The sequence below is a fragment of the Lissotriton vulgaris genome, chromosome 1_1, assembly GCF_964263255.1.
Source record: "Lissotriton vulgaris chromosome 1_1, aLisVul1.2, whole genome shotgun sequence".
Taxonomy (NCBI): Eukaryota; Metazoa; Chordata; class Amphibia; order Caudata; family Salamandridae; genus Lissotriton; species Lissotriton vulgaris.
In genome coordinates this window covers 1,750,998,506-1,751,013,149 of record NC_141685.1, presented here as the reverse complement: position 1 = coordinate 1,751,013,149, position 14,644 = coordinate 1,750,998,506, and the positions used below count along the sequence as shown (strand labels likewise).

The following is a 14,644-nucleotide window of genomic DNA, read 5'->3' as shown; positions in this document are numbered from 1 at the left end:
CTTCCATCTATGCCTCGCACATTGAATTGGGAATCCCCTTCATTGAAGACCTGATTAAAATCCAACCTCTAATGCTTTGGAGAAGAGTCTGGTTATCCGAAGAAAATAACCTGACAAAAAATATTCTTCGAGATATCATGGAGTTGAACAACGCAAAAAAAATACCCTGGCTCACATACATTAGAAACTTCCTCTATGATCTAGGGATCGAGAAATACTACAACAACCCAGAACTAATGAGCGAAATTTCTAAAAAAGATCTAAAACAAATAGCACTGAGCCATCTAGACTCCCTGAGACTAGTAACGATGGCCACAAAAAAATCTGCCATCCACGCAATCTTGATTCAGCAGACTTTGAAAATTCAGCCATATCTCACACTGGAGATTTCCAACTACGAAAAGATGCTCCTAACAAGGTTCAGACTGAACCTATTTTTCAGACTGGTGACTTTCCCTGATAAAAACAATTGGAGCACCCAAATGATCCTGTGCCCTTGTGATGATCATTCTCCCCAGTCCACCATCCATACAGTACTTTTCTGTAAGTTCTATCACCCACATCGAAAGACATGGCTGATCCCTTTATTAAAAAAATGGGGCTATAGGCAGTGTCGCCCAGCGATGTTATCACTTCAACTTTTGGACTCTGAATGTACAGTATACCACGTACTAAACTTTTTAAAATGTATTATGAGACATAGAAATAATTTGTAAACCTGTAATTTACTACCCTCTTACTCTTCGTAAATATCTTAAAACTTAAATGTAACTGCTTTTTAAACGAATGTTTTTAATATTATGTTATCTTTTATGGCTTTTTCAAACTGTAAAAACCGAATAAAGATCATTATCTTATCTTGAATGTTTCGCAACACCAGCATCCAAGAAGATAGGGTGAATGATTTTAGTATCTTGCCAGATCTATGAGGCACATTATCACTTAGGAATGGGTAGTCGTGATAAAGCCCAAAATGAAACTTTTATTGTGGGAGAATTCCCAATGTCTTTTAGTAGAGGGAAAAAATAAATGTACATTCCTAGAAGAACCTTTTTCTTTTTTTCTGCTTCACTTTTAATTTACTTTTCCTTATGAAGAAAATTTGTTTATCTGACTATGTGTTACCATTCATGAAATGACTTCTACGCTTTCAGAAAAGCCTCAACTCCAGAAGATACATTTTTTTTGGGGGGGGGAGTGTTATTTTATAGAATTTGAAAACAATCCTTTCTCTTTAGATTCATAATTTACAAAGAAGTAATTTATGCAATACCTTCTTAATTGTTTTCTTCTCCGCCGCTCCCTCCTTAAAAAGTTCTTTCATATTGATCCACCATGATCATGCTGGAAACTTTGATATATTACAGTTAATATGCATAAGGTTTCCAGCTATAGTACCTAATCTTCAGGTATACCACATTTGACCTGCTGGTGGATGAATATGAGGTGTGTCTTTGTTAAAGTTGGGAAGAATAAACTGGACTTATTGGACTATTTGCTCTTTTCTAACCTGTGTGTATAAACCAAAGAACGTATTGCAGTTTAATGATTGAGGCACTTTTGTAAAATACCTCTTACATTGATGTTTACCTTTTTAAAATGGTAGAAGTCATTTCCCGAAATGTAACAATTAGCCAGATAATATAAGTTTTTTTCATAGAAAGTGAAGCTGTAAGAAAACAGAAAACTGACCCTTGTAGTCTGAAATGACTGCATGCAATACTTTTTTTCTTGTGCAGACAGGAAAGGCATCACATAATTAGCCATCATCTTTTGTTATACAATTCCTACTACTTTAGTAGGACTGTGTACTATATCAACAAAACGTCACAATATAGAGACTGAGTCTACTCATATCATCAGTACATGTTGGTTCAGCTGCGTCACAGTACCGCATCTAAACCCCTAAACCTCCAGAGTTACACATGTGTTCCGTAACCTCGCACATGAGCATTTTGATTCCCAAGGATCTCGTGGAAATAGATCTAACTCTTTAGTTTGTCACTTTTGCATGCTCAAGAAAAATCTAAGAATACATTTTCAAATGTTTATTGAACAATCTAATCCTTGTAAATACAACTTGAGCTGCGATTATTAGGCGGATGAAACACATTGTTATAAGCATTATCAGAATGGTGAAAAAACAGACAATTCAACCATGTTAATTGTTCCAAGTCTTAATCCTAGCCATCACTAATATCTCTATTTTAGTGAGAGCATATAGAGAGTACCCTTCTGCCAGACCTTTTGGAATGATCTAACCCTATACCTTGGTATAATATTTCAGGAAGGCAGCCTCTGTGCATGAACGGATGCACCCCATCTGAGTGTGCAGGCCTCCACACTTCTCTTGCACAACTATCTTCCTTCTCACGATGAAGGTTGGGGCCTGCAGAGCTGTATCTCAGTCTCAGCTCACAGAAGCTTACATGATAACTAACCTTGGGCATAATCGTAGCATGCAAAGTTTGTACAAATTTGTAGTAGCTAAATCAACAACATCCTCAGGTGCTTTGAAGAAGCAATTTTACATGCTTAATCTATATATATAAAAACGAAAGTATGTCTGTTTGTCCTTTATGCTTTACTACACCATTCATCCGATCGGCATGAAACTTTGGGAAGTTGTTGAGTACACTCCCGCAAAGGTTTCTGGCAAAAAAAAAAAAGGAAACATTTGTTAAATATCGGCCCCCCGGCCCCCAAGGGCCCTCATAATCTTTCAAGTACTCAACGTTTACAGTTTCCGGTGTGACTCGCTTTTGCAATGACCATCAACAAAGCACAAGGACAATCGCTGCAAGTGTGTGGACTAGATTTGGAGAATCCGTGCTTCTCACATGGACAACTGTATGTGGCCAGCTCACGCGTCGGAAAATCTTCTGATTTATTCGTGTACGCACCAGACGGAAAAACAAAAAATACAGTGTATCCACAAGCACTCGAATAAATAAACAGAATTAAAACAACACTTTAAAATGTTTTCCATATTAAAATGAATACGTTTCAATAAAAATGGCACAATGTAAATTAAATGTTATCATAACAAGTTTCCTTAAATTTCCTTTCTTCTGAGATCGCAGCGACGGGTAAGCTAGTAGCATATAGCCAATTCACAAAAGTGAACTTTTACAATAAAAACATTACGCAATGAGAGAGCTGATGGTTATGGGGTCCCCCCTAACCTAGGGGGAGGACCAAGCAGATGCCTTGAACACAAAGAGCATAAACAAAAAGCACATTATGTTGAACTTCAATGGCGGTCCCATCCCAATCAAAGGCCCTGCAAAGCATTATGGGATGATATTAGCAGTGCGCAGTGAATATTATAGTATCCAATATCAAAATAATTCTACAAAGAGCTGCAGTTCACCTAGTCAATTCACAAAAGTGAACTTTTACAATAAAAACATTAGGCACTGAGAGAGCTGATGATTTTGGGGTCCCCCCTAACCTGGGGGAGGACCAAGCAGATGCCTTGAACACAAAGAGCATAAACAAAAAACACATTATGTTGAACTTCAATGGTGGTCCCATCCCAATCAAAGGCCCTGCAAAGCATTATGGGACGATATTAGCAGTGGGCAGTGAATATTATAGTATCCAATATCAAAATAATTCTACAAAGAGCTGCAGTTCACCTAGTCGTTACTAGATGTCACTCACGAGTCAAATGCAAAGCATTAAAATTATTCTTACATCAAGCTGCAGTTCCACTAGTCGTTACTAGATGTCCCTCACGAGTCAAATGCAAAACCATTGAAACCCTTTCATCAAGCATTTGCATTTGACTCGTGAGGGACATCTAGTAACCACCAATTGAACTACAGCTCTTTGTAGAATTATTTTGATATTGGATACTATATAATATTCACTGCCCACTGCTAATATTATCCCATAATGCTTTGCAGGGCCTTTGGTTGGGAAAGTTTTTTTGCCAAGAACTGTGCTTGGGGTGGTCCTAAGAGGATGGGACCACCACCAAATCGTTCAATAAGATGTGCTTTTTTGTTTTCAAGGCATATGTTTGGTACTCCCCCTAGGTTAGGGAGGGTCCCAAAATCATCACCTCTCTCACTGCTCGCTAATTTTTCAGTTTTACTTATGTGAAAGTACTATATGCACTTTAGCATATAAAGATAGAGATACATATTTTATCATAACTGGCACTGTGCAGGATGCCATTTGCAATTACTTTGCAATTTTTGTACACCGCTACGATACGCAGACTACGTATACTACATGAAGCTACGTGGAGTGATGCTACGTAAACTACGCCCAGGCCTTTTGATAATGCTGGTGTGAAGTGCCTCTCACTGACTTCATCATGGATGCTGTTTAAATAATAAAACTCCAACCTTATCGTACTGTGCCAAAGGTGCAGAATAACATCTTTAGTTAGTCTGGAGCGAAAGAGTCGTCCCCTATGAGCACAAAAATAAAACAAGAGCATCACCTTCTAATATATGTGACCCTAGAACTAATTGTGCATGCTACAGGCAATATCTATTAGGAATATGTGCATATGTGGCACTTCCTCGTATTAGAGGAAAACATGTTCAAACCACAATCAGAAAAAGATGCTAAGTTAAAAAGGGAAACTAAAATGAAGACTAAATGTAATCACTACAACACTTTGAATACACCTTGCGGTCTGAATTTGATGGCAGCATGGGCTTAAACAAAGTGGTGTACACTCATCACCATCTTCTACTTGATCCACTTGTTAATTTGCTTCATTATTTCAGTAAGTTAAAGACTGTTATCCATATACTAGTTATATGTATGTCATTTAATAATTTAAGAATAAACTACTTTGTAGTTTTATTCATTCGCTCTGCGTGCAAAATGCAGGGGCTCTTCTGGTAGCCAGTGGATGGAGAAGAACAATGTTTGTTGGATAGGAACCCAGATGCAGATGAGTGGAATATCACATATTGGGTCAAAAGCCAAGATTGTTGTTGACACTAATTCTGTGTCCGGTAACAAAAGCAAAAACGTTTTGGGGTGCACGTTGCATAGACCCCCAAAATCCAATGTACCTGTGTAGATTTATTCATATGCCTTGGATTCCATCACATGGTATGCAACACATTCCTGGGAAGGACGCTGAAGTTTAGGAGATAAGTGAGATGGCAGCAGAAGGATCGTGCAATATCTGCACTACCCCACCCTCTTTACATGGGCATGTGATGTTGCACTCATTTACTATGTTCTTTTTGAACAGAGTTATGCTGACCATAGTGGCGCCGTAGCTTCTTTTTGCATGTAGTCCGTGCTTAACTTGAACCACTGGTCGCGGGTGGGGCCCACCTGCACATTTTTTTGGGTCTTGTTAGGGGGACTAGGACTTATTTTAAAATTTCAGACTTTGACTCAGAACAAGAAATAGAAAATGAGCAAAGGAGGAAAGAACGAAGAAGAAAAGGATGGTAAAACACTGACCAGGGAAGAATGGAAAGCAGGGATGAAAATCAACTTATTAGAGTGTAATACGGGGGCAGGGAGAGTATACTGATGGATGAAGAGGCATGAGGTGAAATAAAGACCCGACTGGTTAAGTCATGAGTGCAAGATGAGGATTGAAAAAAAGTCATCTAGGCTCATGTCAAGGATCATCAGGGTCCTGGGAAAAATACATCAAGTTTTCTTACATTAAAAGATGCTCTGTCCAGATGGCATTCTCCTGGAGATCCGCTTGGGTGAGGAGCACTCTGTTGGCTCAGCAGGAAGATTAGGAGGGCGTGTTTTTCTTTCTGCCTATTCTTTGTATGTCTGGGTGGTCTTGACATCGGTTACAAATTCGGCGGGTGGGGAGTCGGGCATCAAATGACTTAACTTTAAAGCTGACTCAGAATAGGGATGTGGAGATGTTTGGCAGACTGATGTTCAGTCATATCTGCTTTGTAAATATATGTTATTCTAATGTGGATATCACAAAGTATTCTTCTGGTTTTGATGTGCTGCTGTAACGTGGGTGGGTTTTTAATTGTATTATTGGTTAGTTTATGGAAAGATCACGTCCCATGCTTAGCGTGCTGTCACACACCCAGATTTCTGAAGGTGGCTTTGAGAAATTACCACCTGACACATGTTTAAGATGCGCAAAACCCTATACTAAGAGACTACTCCTGCTCTCTGGTGCATTACATTTGCACTGTATCAGGCATGTTTCTAGTAGAATCATACTATTTGCTGAATCTTTTGTTATTCATTACGTATTACTCCCTGAAGAAGCCAAGATGGCTACTTTCCACACTCCTATATCTTACATTCCTGTGTGTCCTTCGGTATGTGATCGTAAATCCTTTTCAGTAAACTATGGGGTCAGTAGGACACTCAGGCATTGAAGGGGAGTTGTTCACAATATAGTTCCAAGGTGGACTTCCGTGGAGACAGCATATGTAGGACCCTAAATGGAATGTTGCAATTCCTTGAGGTGCAGTCCAATACCTGACAAAACAGTTTTATGATGACCACTTGCTGCGATCATGATGACGGAGGCCAAAAAAGAATATGTGGAAGCATTAAGTATGGTTGGGCAAGATAACTACAAGGAATATCCTACTGGCAACATGGGAAAAGTGATAAATTTGGCCAAGCTAGTTTGGTTGATTTGTCGCTTACCCCGTAGTAATGATCACTTGCCCATCCCACAGATGGATCGTATGCTGGAGGGTAGCTAGAACTTATGTCTGTGCAGTACTACAAAATTCTGTGCACCCACCTTCCCTTCCCCATGAGGATCTAATTCATGACAGTTATCCCCAGACTTGAGGATTAGTGTGATTTTGAGTGTCCCATTTTAGGGATTTGGGCTATTATTGTATGTATGAGTCACAAAACCCATTCCGATGCCTAGAATCAACCGCAATGGATCGCACACCGCTAGCCCCTCCTCTGGATCACCCCTGAGGGTTCTGGTACATATAGTTCGTAAGTGGTTCACCTAGGTAGGTGCAAGTAAGTACTTGTTGTTCTCACTTGCGCATCCCAAAGATGGATAGTATGCTGGAGGGTAGCTAGAACTTATGTCTGTGCAGTACCACAAAATTCTGTGCACCCACCTTCCCTTCCACATGAGGATCTAATTCATGACAGTTATCCCCAGACTTGAGGATTAGTGTGACTTTGAGTGTCCCATTTTAGGGATTTGGGCTATTATTGTATGTTTGAGTCACAAAACCCATTCCGATGCCTATGCACTGCAGGAAGATGGTGCCTACAACTTTTTGTCTGGCCCCTCTTACTATGCAGTCACAACTATCACACATAAGTAGGAGAGTTGTATTAATCCTAGAAAATGTTCAGAATTTTAGAGGTTTTTCAAGATTGTCCTACTCCCTTTGATGAGTTTATGCAATATGGACATTTAGTGCAGACAGCTGGAGACTTTGTGGCAGGCTGGTTCATGTTGAACCTGAAGCAGACATGACCACCCTGATAATTATAGGCTGTAGGATGAAGGCCAGTTTGCTGTTGTACAAGTCAATAGCTATAGAAACAAACCGCAGTTGAACCTTTAAAGGAACAAATGGGCAAAGGGATTTAGGCTGTGGGCCGGGGTGCTTGTTTTGGATGGGAAGTGAAATGTTTTTATTAGGTTATGCCAAACAGGTGCCAAGAAATGCCAAATTCCAGTACAATTTCTATAATTAACCACATACGAGTTACCTGACCGAGAAACCTTAGCATATACTTAAAAAGATGGTCTGGGATATACGTCTCACATGTAATAAAAGTAAAAACACATTTCATGCATATGGTATGGGAGTGTGATCAAGTCTAGAATTTGTTGGGTAAAACAATTGTCAGAAATGACTGATTGAGACGTGTGTTCCTCTATGCTATGTTTACTGCAGCTACTGTAGACCTCACTGTTGGCAAAGTGTTGCATATCTATGGTGCAAACGACAAAATGTAATTGATGGTATTCTTGACTTAATCTCAGCCAAAGGTTATCTTTATGGGCTACATTGAATTTCATCATATTTTGCCTACTTTGCTGTCATGAAGATGGATAAGTAAATACTATTTTACTATGCTATTTAACTCTTTTTAGTTTGGTTACATATGATAGTTTGACTGATATTAACGAGGTAATGAATCACAAGAACTGGTTTTCTATATGGTTACAAACTAGTTTGTATGTTTTTTTAAACTTATATATGCCAATTTACATAAAGTAAGGTTTTTTACTTCTATTGCAGCAATCCGTCTGAATGGTATGTGCTGTTCTTTACATAATCTGTTTATTGACATTGTGGACGAAATACCCATGTAACGACTAATATAAAAGCTCATTGCAGATCATTCAACCCAATACGTGGATGTCTATGCACTATCTACATATTATGTTTTTAATGTAAATTATTGATTTTATTTTCATGGTTTTATTTTTATAGTGGTACGATGCCCTTAAAGCAGTGGCTAGGCTGCCCACAGGAATTCCAAAGGAATGGAGGAGAAAAGTAAGTATGCATTTCTTTATACATTGAGTTGTGGTGCTGGTAAGGTTCTGTTTGTATATCACAATAAAATGCAATAGTTCACGTACATTTCAGTAGTGCAATTTTTCTCCACTGATATAAGATCGTTTGATGTATATTTGTATGCCCTACCAACCCAAAGTGACTCTACATAAGCAATAACAATAGATTGAAGCTCACTCATACTACATAACGTACTTACATCCCAAAGTTACTAGTGAATCCCTGTCACTAAGAATCTGTAGTCTTTCCAAATGCACATCGCAATACCAATAAAGGCCCCATCTAATATTAAAATAACCTTCTAAAAATGGCACCTGCACAACACACACTTAAGATGCTATGTAAATTAAGAGCAAAGTAATTCAAGATAGCTCCGATTAACCTTCAGCTTTCCACAGAGCATAATACTGACATCCAGAACCTCTTCACTGAAATTCACTATGACATCCTTGAGAGATCTTTTTCTTAGACAACCTTATAACCGCACTATAGGCATCCCACTTATTTTGGTCAAGACACATCAATGATAGATTTTAGGAAGAGGTGGAGTTTTATGATTGTGATCAGTTTTTAGATGAATATCCAGTGCTTTACATTAGGGGTTGATATTCTATAGTGGTGAATAATTGTTCCCTGTTATAACCTTGAAATCTCCAAACTAGCAGGGCACACCGGGGACCACTCTATCTCCACCAGCCTTTCAAACCTAGCGTAGTACTAGTTTGCAAGCATATTTACTACTTCCAGCATTATTTAGAATTTGGAAGATGAGATACCCCATTGTAAAGTCGCAGATGTCCTGGCCTCTGTAATACAAGTATCACAAACGAACACGTGTGAAATATGGTGATCTGGAGATCCTCCACATTTGTGATGGGAGTATCCCATCCTCAAAGTCTAAATAAATGTTAGCCTGGTAAGATGGTACAATGAGCGGAGACCATATTTTCTGCTAGGATGGCAGGATCAATATTATTCAAGCCTCTGATCCACAGCCTGGGTCTCTCTGGTTGGCCTGAAGGAAAGATTTTGGATGAAGGAAGGAGGAAGGGCATACGGAAGAGGTCTGACCAATCAACCAGGATCAGTGTCTCGGGTTTACGGTTCCTCTCAATGGCAGTTGTGAGCTTTAGAATGGCATGTTTAGAGTGACTGGGAGTATGATAAACTTGTGTGTAGCAATTATTTATTATTTTATTAATTTATATGTTTTATAGAGCGCAAACCTGACCTGTTAGGGTATCAGAGTGCTTTACAGGAAAATATAGCAATAACCAGAACAGGTTTAACATCAACCAGTTATGGATCGAGTAGTAGGGGACAAGGTGCAGGATACATGAGGGAGATAAGGGCATGTATTTACAGGTTACATATCCAAAACTCATGACACAATAACATATTATAGATTATATTTACCAATGTTCAAGACAAGGTTCCACATTTCTGATGGGGTAGCTTGATAATCCAAAGGGAGGCAATAGATGGCCATAGAATAGGGCCATCGTGATGGTGGAGGCCAGGTTTAAGCTAGAAATTTCCCCCTAAGGAAGGTTTTGGCCTCCCTTTTGAAACGAGTCAGAGAGGGGATTCTTCTGAAGTCAGGTGGGAGAGAGTTCCATATTCTTGGAGCAGCCCCCGAGAAAGCCCGGTTGTAATTTTTTTTTCTCCTAAAGCGCGCAGGTTGTAGCAGGTCGTCTCTGGCAGATCGGGAGTTTCTGATTCCTCCGGAGATCACAAGTTTCTGCGCCAGATATGCAGGGGATTTAGTGTGTAAAGCTTTGTGCGTGATGCAAGCTACTTTGAGCTGTACTCTTGCCTCCAGGGGAAGCCGGTTGAGAGCTTTCAGGTGTGGGGAAATATGGTCGTATTTCCTCGTACCAGTGAGTAGTCTGGCGGCCGCATTGAGGCAGGCTCTTAGAGGTGCCAGGGAGATCTTGGGTAACCCCGAGAGGGTAGAACAGCCATATTCCAGTCTGGAGATGACAAGTGCTTGGACTGCCATTTTTAGGTCTGGGGCATCGAGGAAGGGTTTCAGTTTCCTAAGGTTGCTCAGGTGGAATCTGGCTGATTTGGCCATGAAAGCAAAACTGCAAAGTGCCAGCTTTTTTAGAATTGTCCCAATATATGTTAAAGTCTTCAAAAAATGTATTGTTTACTAAGAAGATAATTATTACTCAGGGATTCAAAATGTTGTTCCACAAATAATATTCTTCCTTCCAATTGATCATATGTACGATAGTGGGAATTTCATGATTTGTTTTTATTTTCGCAGAAAGATATTGAAATGATGTAAATTGGTCGTTTTTTTCTCTGGGAAAAGTCTTTTTGTGTAATTTCCACCCCACTCTCTCTGCTTTTCTATAGCCAGTCAGGGTGGCTGAAAGAGTACTATGGTGGCAGGAGAAAGTCTAGAGTTGGCTGCCAGGATTCACCTAACTGTGTTTCAGTGAGGAATAGGCAGTTTGAAGTTGCTGCCGGTAATCATGTCAACAGTCTCAAAGCAATGCTTAATGACCAACCTGCAGTTATGCAGCAGAATGTTCAGGGAGTACGTTTTAGTCCCTGACCTTCATATCACCTCCATCACGACAATCCTCCTTCACACAGATGTAAATGAGTTTTTGGAACTGGCTACAAAAAATCATCCAAATTTCCCACAGTCTCATGCGTGCCTTAAATACGTTGTCTACCTGAAACACACCATCTTGAATTTCCCTGTGGAAAAAAAAATTCTGATGGAAGAATCCTGGCCAGCTACATGTCTTTCTTCAATCACCTGTTCATCAGCAAAATGTTGGCTAGGTAGTGATGAAACAACTTCAAGACTACTTGGAACTGAACCATCTCCACCACAAAAAGCAGGTAAGATGTTACTGTGCAAGGGACACAGAAACCACACTGGCTAAGATGAGGCAAGAACTTCTCCTGTCCTAGGATGAGGAAACAAAACTGCCCTTATGCTGCTTGACCTTTCTACTGCCTGCCACCTATGACCCTGCAGACCACACACTATTGCTTCAGGGACTTGATCATTGGGTAGGCATTTCCAGGCCCATGTTGTAGTGGGTCTTAAGTGGGTGCTAAGCACCGCGAAAATCAGGGTCCGACCATTTGATTCATCTAGTTTCCCAGTGTCTTTTGATATTCCTCAAGGTTCATCCCTCTTGTGCCTTTTCTTAACATTTCTGTATTCTCCTTGGCTCAGCTCACAATGCAAACTGATCTCAGAAATGTACACTAAAAACACAGAAGTGCCTAGAACACGTACTCCACTATATAAAGAAGAGCTTCCTGTGTATAACTGCTGCCAAACCTGAGATCCTATTAACTGAAGTCACTGAACCCAAGGAAATACCTTTCAACTGGCCTTTGAACCCTGATACCCACACCACAAAATAAGGGACCTTGGGATTCCTTTTGATGCTGACCTATCTTTTATTCCACAGGGCAACACATTGGCAAAGGGTTTCAGTGTACATCTTATTTCCTATGAAAAATCCTCAACACTAATCATGCAGGTGAACTATCAAGAGGCCCTATCCTGGCACATATCAATTACTTTAACGTAGTCTTCAACAGACACCCAAAAAAACTTCATTGACCAGTTCCAAAGACTTCAGTACCTGGTGGATGGACATTGCATTAGCTTTTGTAAAGATGATCATATCAAACCTGCCCTTAAACCACTGCTCCCGCTTCCTGGCTGATGAGGACTGAACGCCTGAAACCGGTCCTGGGATGCTTGTTTCCAGTCCACAGAGGACCTGGCCTGGCAGTTTGGGCTGGACTGTTCCCATTGGGCGCAGGGTCAAGACTGATTTGCAAATGGCTGGGTCCAAACTGGATAGGCATGGTGAGCAAAAAAACGATGAATTTAGGCCCAGATCTCTGTACTGGGTGATGTATGACATTGTTCTGCATTCTGTCCATCAATTGTTCTTTTTACATTTGTCACCCCGAATGGGACGGGTATGCCAGACGTGGGTCCCGTGCTCTCCATGCCACTGGAGTCGAGCTATCCTGGCTGATGAGGGCTGAACGCCCAAATCCGATCCTAGGATGCTTGTTTCCAGTCCACGGAGGACCTGGCCTGGCAGTTCGGGCTGGACTGTTCCCATTGGGCGCAGGGTCAAGAGACTGATTTGCATTTGCTGGGTCCAAACTGGAATGACATGGTGAGCAAAAAAACGATGATTTAGGCCCAGATCTCTGTACTGGGTTGAATGTATGACATTGTTCTGCATTCTATCCATCAATTGTTCTTTTTACATTTTGTTACCCCGAATGGGACAGGTATGCCCAGACGTGGGTCCCATGCTCTCTATGCCACTGGAGCCAAGCTATCCTGGCTGATGAGGGCTGAATGCCCGAAACCAGTCCTAGGATGCTTGTTTCCAGTCCAGGGAGGACCTGGCTTGGCCGTTCAGACTGGTGTGTTCTTATTGGATGCAGGGTCAAGACTGATTTGCATATGGCTGGGTCCAAAATGTAATGACCTGGTAAGCAAAAAAAGATGGATTTAGGTCCAGATCTCTGTACTGTGTTGAATGTATGACATTGTTCTGCATTCTGTCCATCAATTGTTCTTTTTTGCTCCTGTCAATGGCAGCATCAAAGTCGAAGTTCTGTGCACCATCCATGAAGCTTGCTGCGGCACAGGCTCAGTGTACCCACAGACTGGCACAGTCACTTTTCCCCATCCAGAGACATTCACTCAATGGCTTCCCACCGGCTCAACTAAAGATCATTCAAGAGAATGAAACATGCAACTTTGTGTTTCTAGGATTTAGAGCTTATTTAGCAGTTGGTGGATGGTCCCCCTTTCCTGCCAGGTAAATGGAGGAATGTCCTCCTCTCCTCTGGCAGTTCCTCCCATCATATCTAAAGAGCAATGCTTGTGGAGATTGTGAAGGGTTCTGTCATGGCTCTCTTCACAGCAATGAAGCTTGCTAAGTGTGCACCATGTTGAAAGCACATGCTAAGTAAACGTTTTTATATTAAAGAAATAAACTCTCAAAGCAGGACTTTGTTATATTTATATTTCTTGATTTTTTAAAAAATGGCACAAACATGAGTTTTCTTTCTGCATATGGGGGTCAGTATTCATTTTCCCTGTCCATGTTTGCTGAAGTTCTTATGCAGATACAGGCAGAGAAAATACGTGACAGTCACCCTGCCAGCAATGTGGTGGGATGATCATCACTGCGACCTTGGTGGGAATAAGCTACCAAGTCAAGAGGTTTACACCAGTGTAGCTAGTGAATTCTCTGCTGGTGTAAGCCCTTAGACTCTTGACATCGGTCCAAACCCAAATAAATGCAGTTCATGTTTGAAAGCCAAACTTTTCAGACTTGCTTAAAATTGAACTCTGCACTGAACAGAGGCTAAAAAAGAAGAATGTCTAACACAAATGTCTAAACTCTTGCCCCTTGCTCCAAAGTTGTATTTCTTCAGAACTCCGACAAGTTCTCTAAAATAACCAGAGTGGACATACATTGCTTTAGAGAACTCTTTAATAAATAACACCTGAATAAATAATGAATCCTAGAGATAGAGAACGCCAGACTTAGACATGTGTGGTGAGTCTGAGCTAGATAGTTAATAATAGGTCTACTCTTTGTTTAGCTTGGTTTAGTTCATATGCTGCTTTGTGACGATTAATACTTTAAATTGTACCCTTGGCCATAGCTGGTGAGAAATGCAGCAGGTGATGGTAGATAATATAAGCATTTTCCTAGACTTTATGGTAGATGTCTTCGAGTCACTTTGTTATACCTGAAGATGATGACTTAATTTCTACATGGTTTACAGGAGGGAGGGAATGACAGTATTCTGACAGAAGTGTGGATTGGGCCAACGTAGTTCTCTTCTTCTCACTTAAAGATGACTAGTCCTTCACGATCAGGGCACGAGTCGGGGTACCACGCGGGTGGACGGCATCCCCCCACTTATTTCCGAGGGTTTTGCAGGGTGGACGCCGTCCACCCTGCTAAATCAAAACCGTGTCCACCATTAAAAAACGGGAGCGCGGCGCGCACAAAGTAAATAAAGCACGCCGGTGGTCACCACGCCCCTGCACCTACCATTTGTCCGTAATTTTAACCGGGCACAGCTTGCCCCCACCTCCATTCTTGACTCCGATGCTGTATGAA

The 14,644-nt window shown here is 40.8% G+C and overlaps 1 protein-coding gene across 4 annotated transcripts in view; it reads left to right on the top strand.

The window, feature by feature from the left end:
• Nucleotides 1-14,644, top strand: part of TBC1D30 (TBC1 domain family member 30) — a 320,682-nt gene that overhangs the window by 211,442 nt on the left and 94,596 nt on the right. For all 4 annotated transcript variants that reach the window (XM_086919039.1, XM_086919041.1, XM_086919040.1 and 1 more), the window contains one exon: nucleotides 8,406-8,471. In XM_086919039.1, coding sequence (XP_086775165.1) covers nucleotides 8,406-8,471 — 66 coding nt within the window. The remainder of the gene's footprint in view (nucleotides 1-8,405; nucleotides 8,472-14,644) is intronic.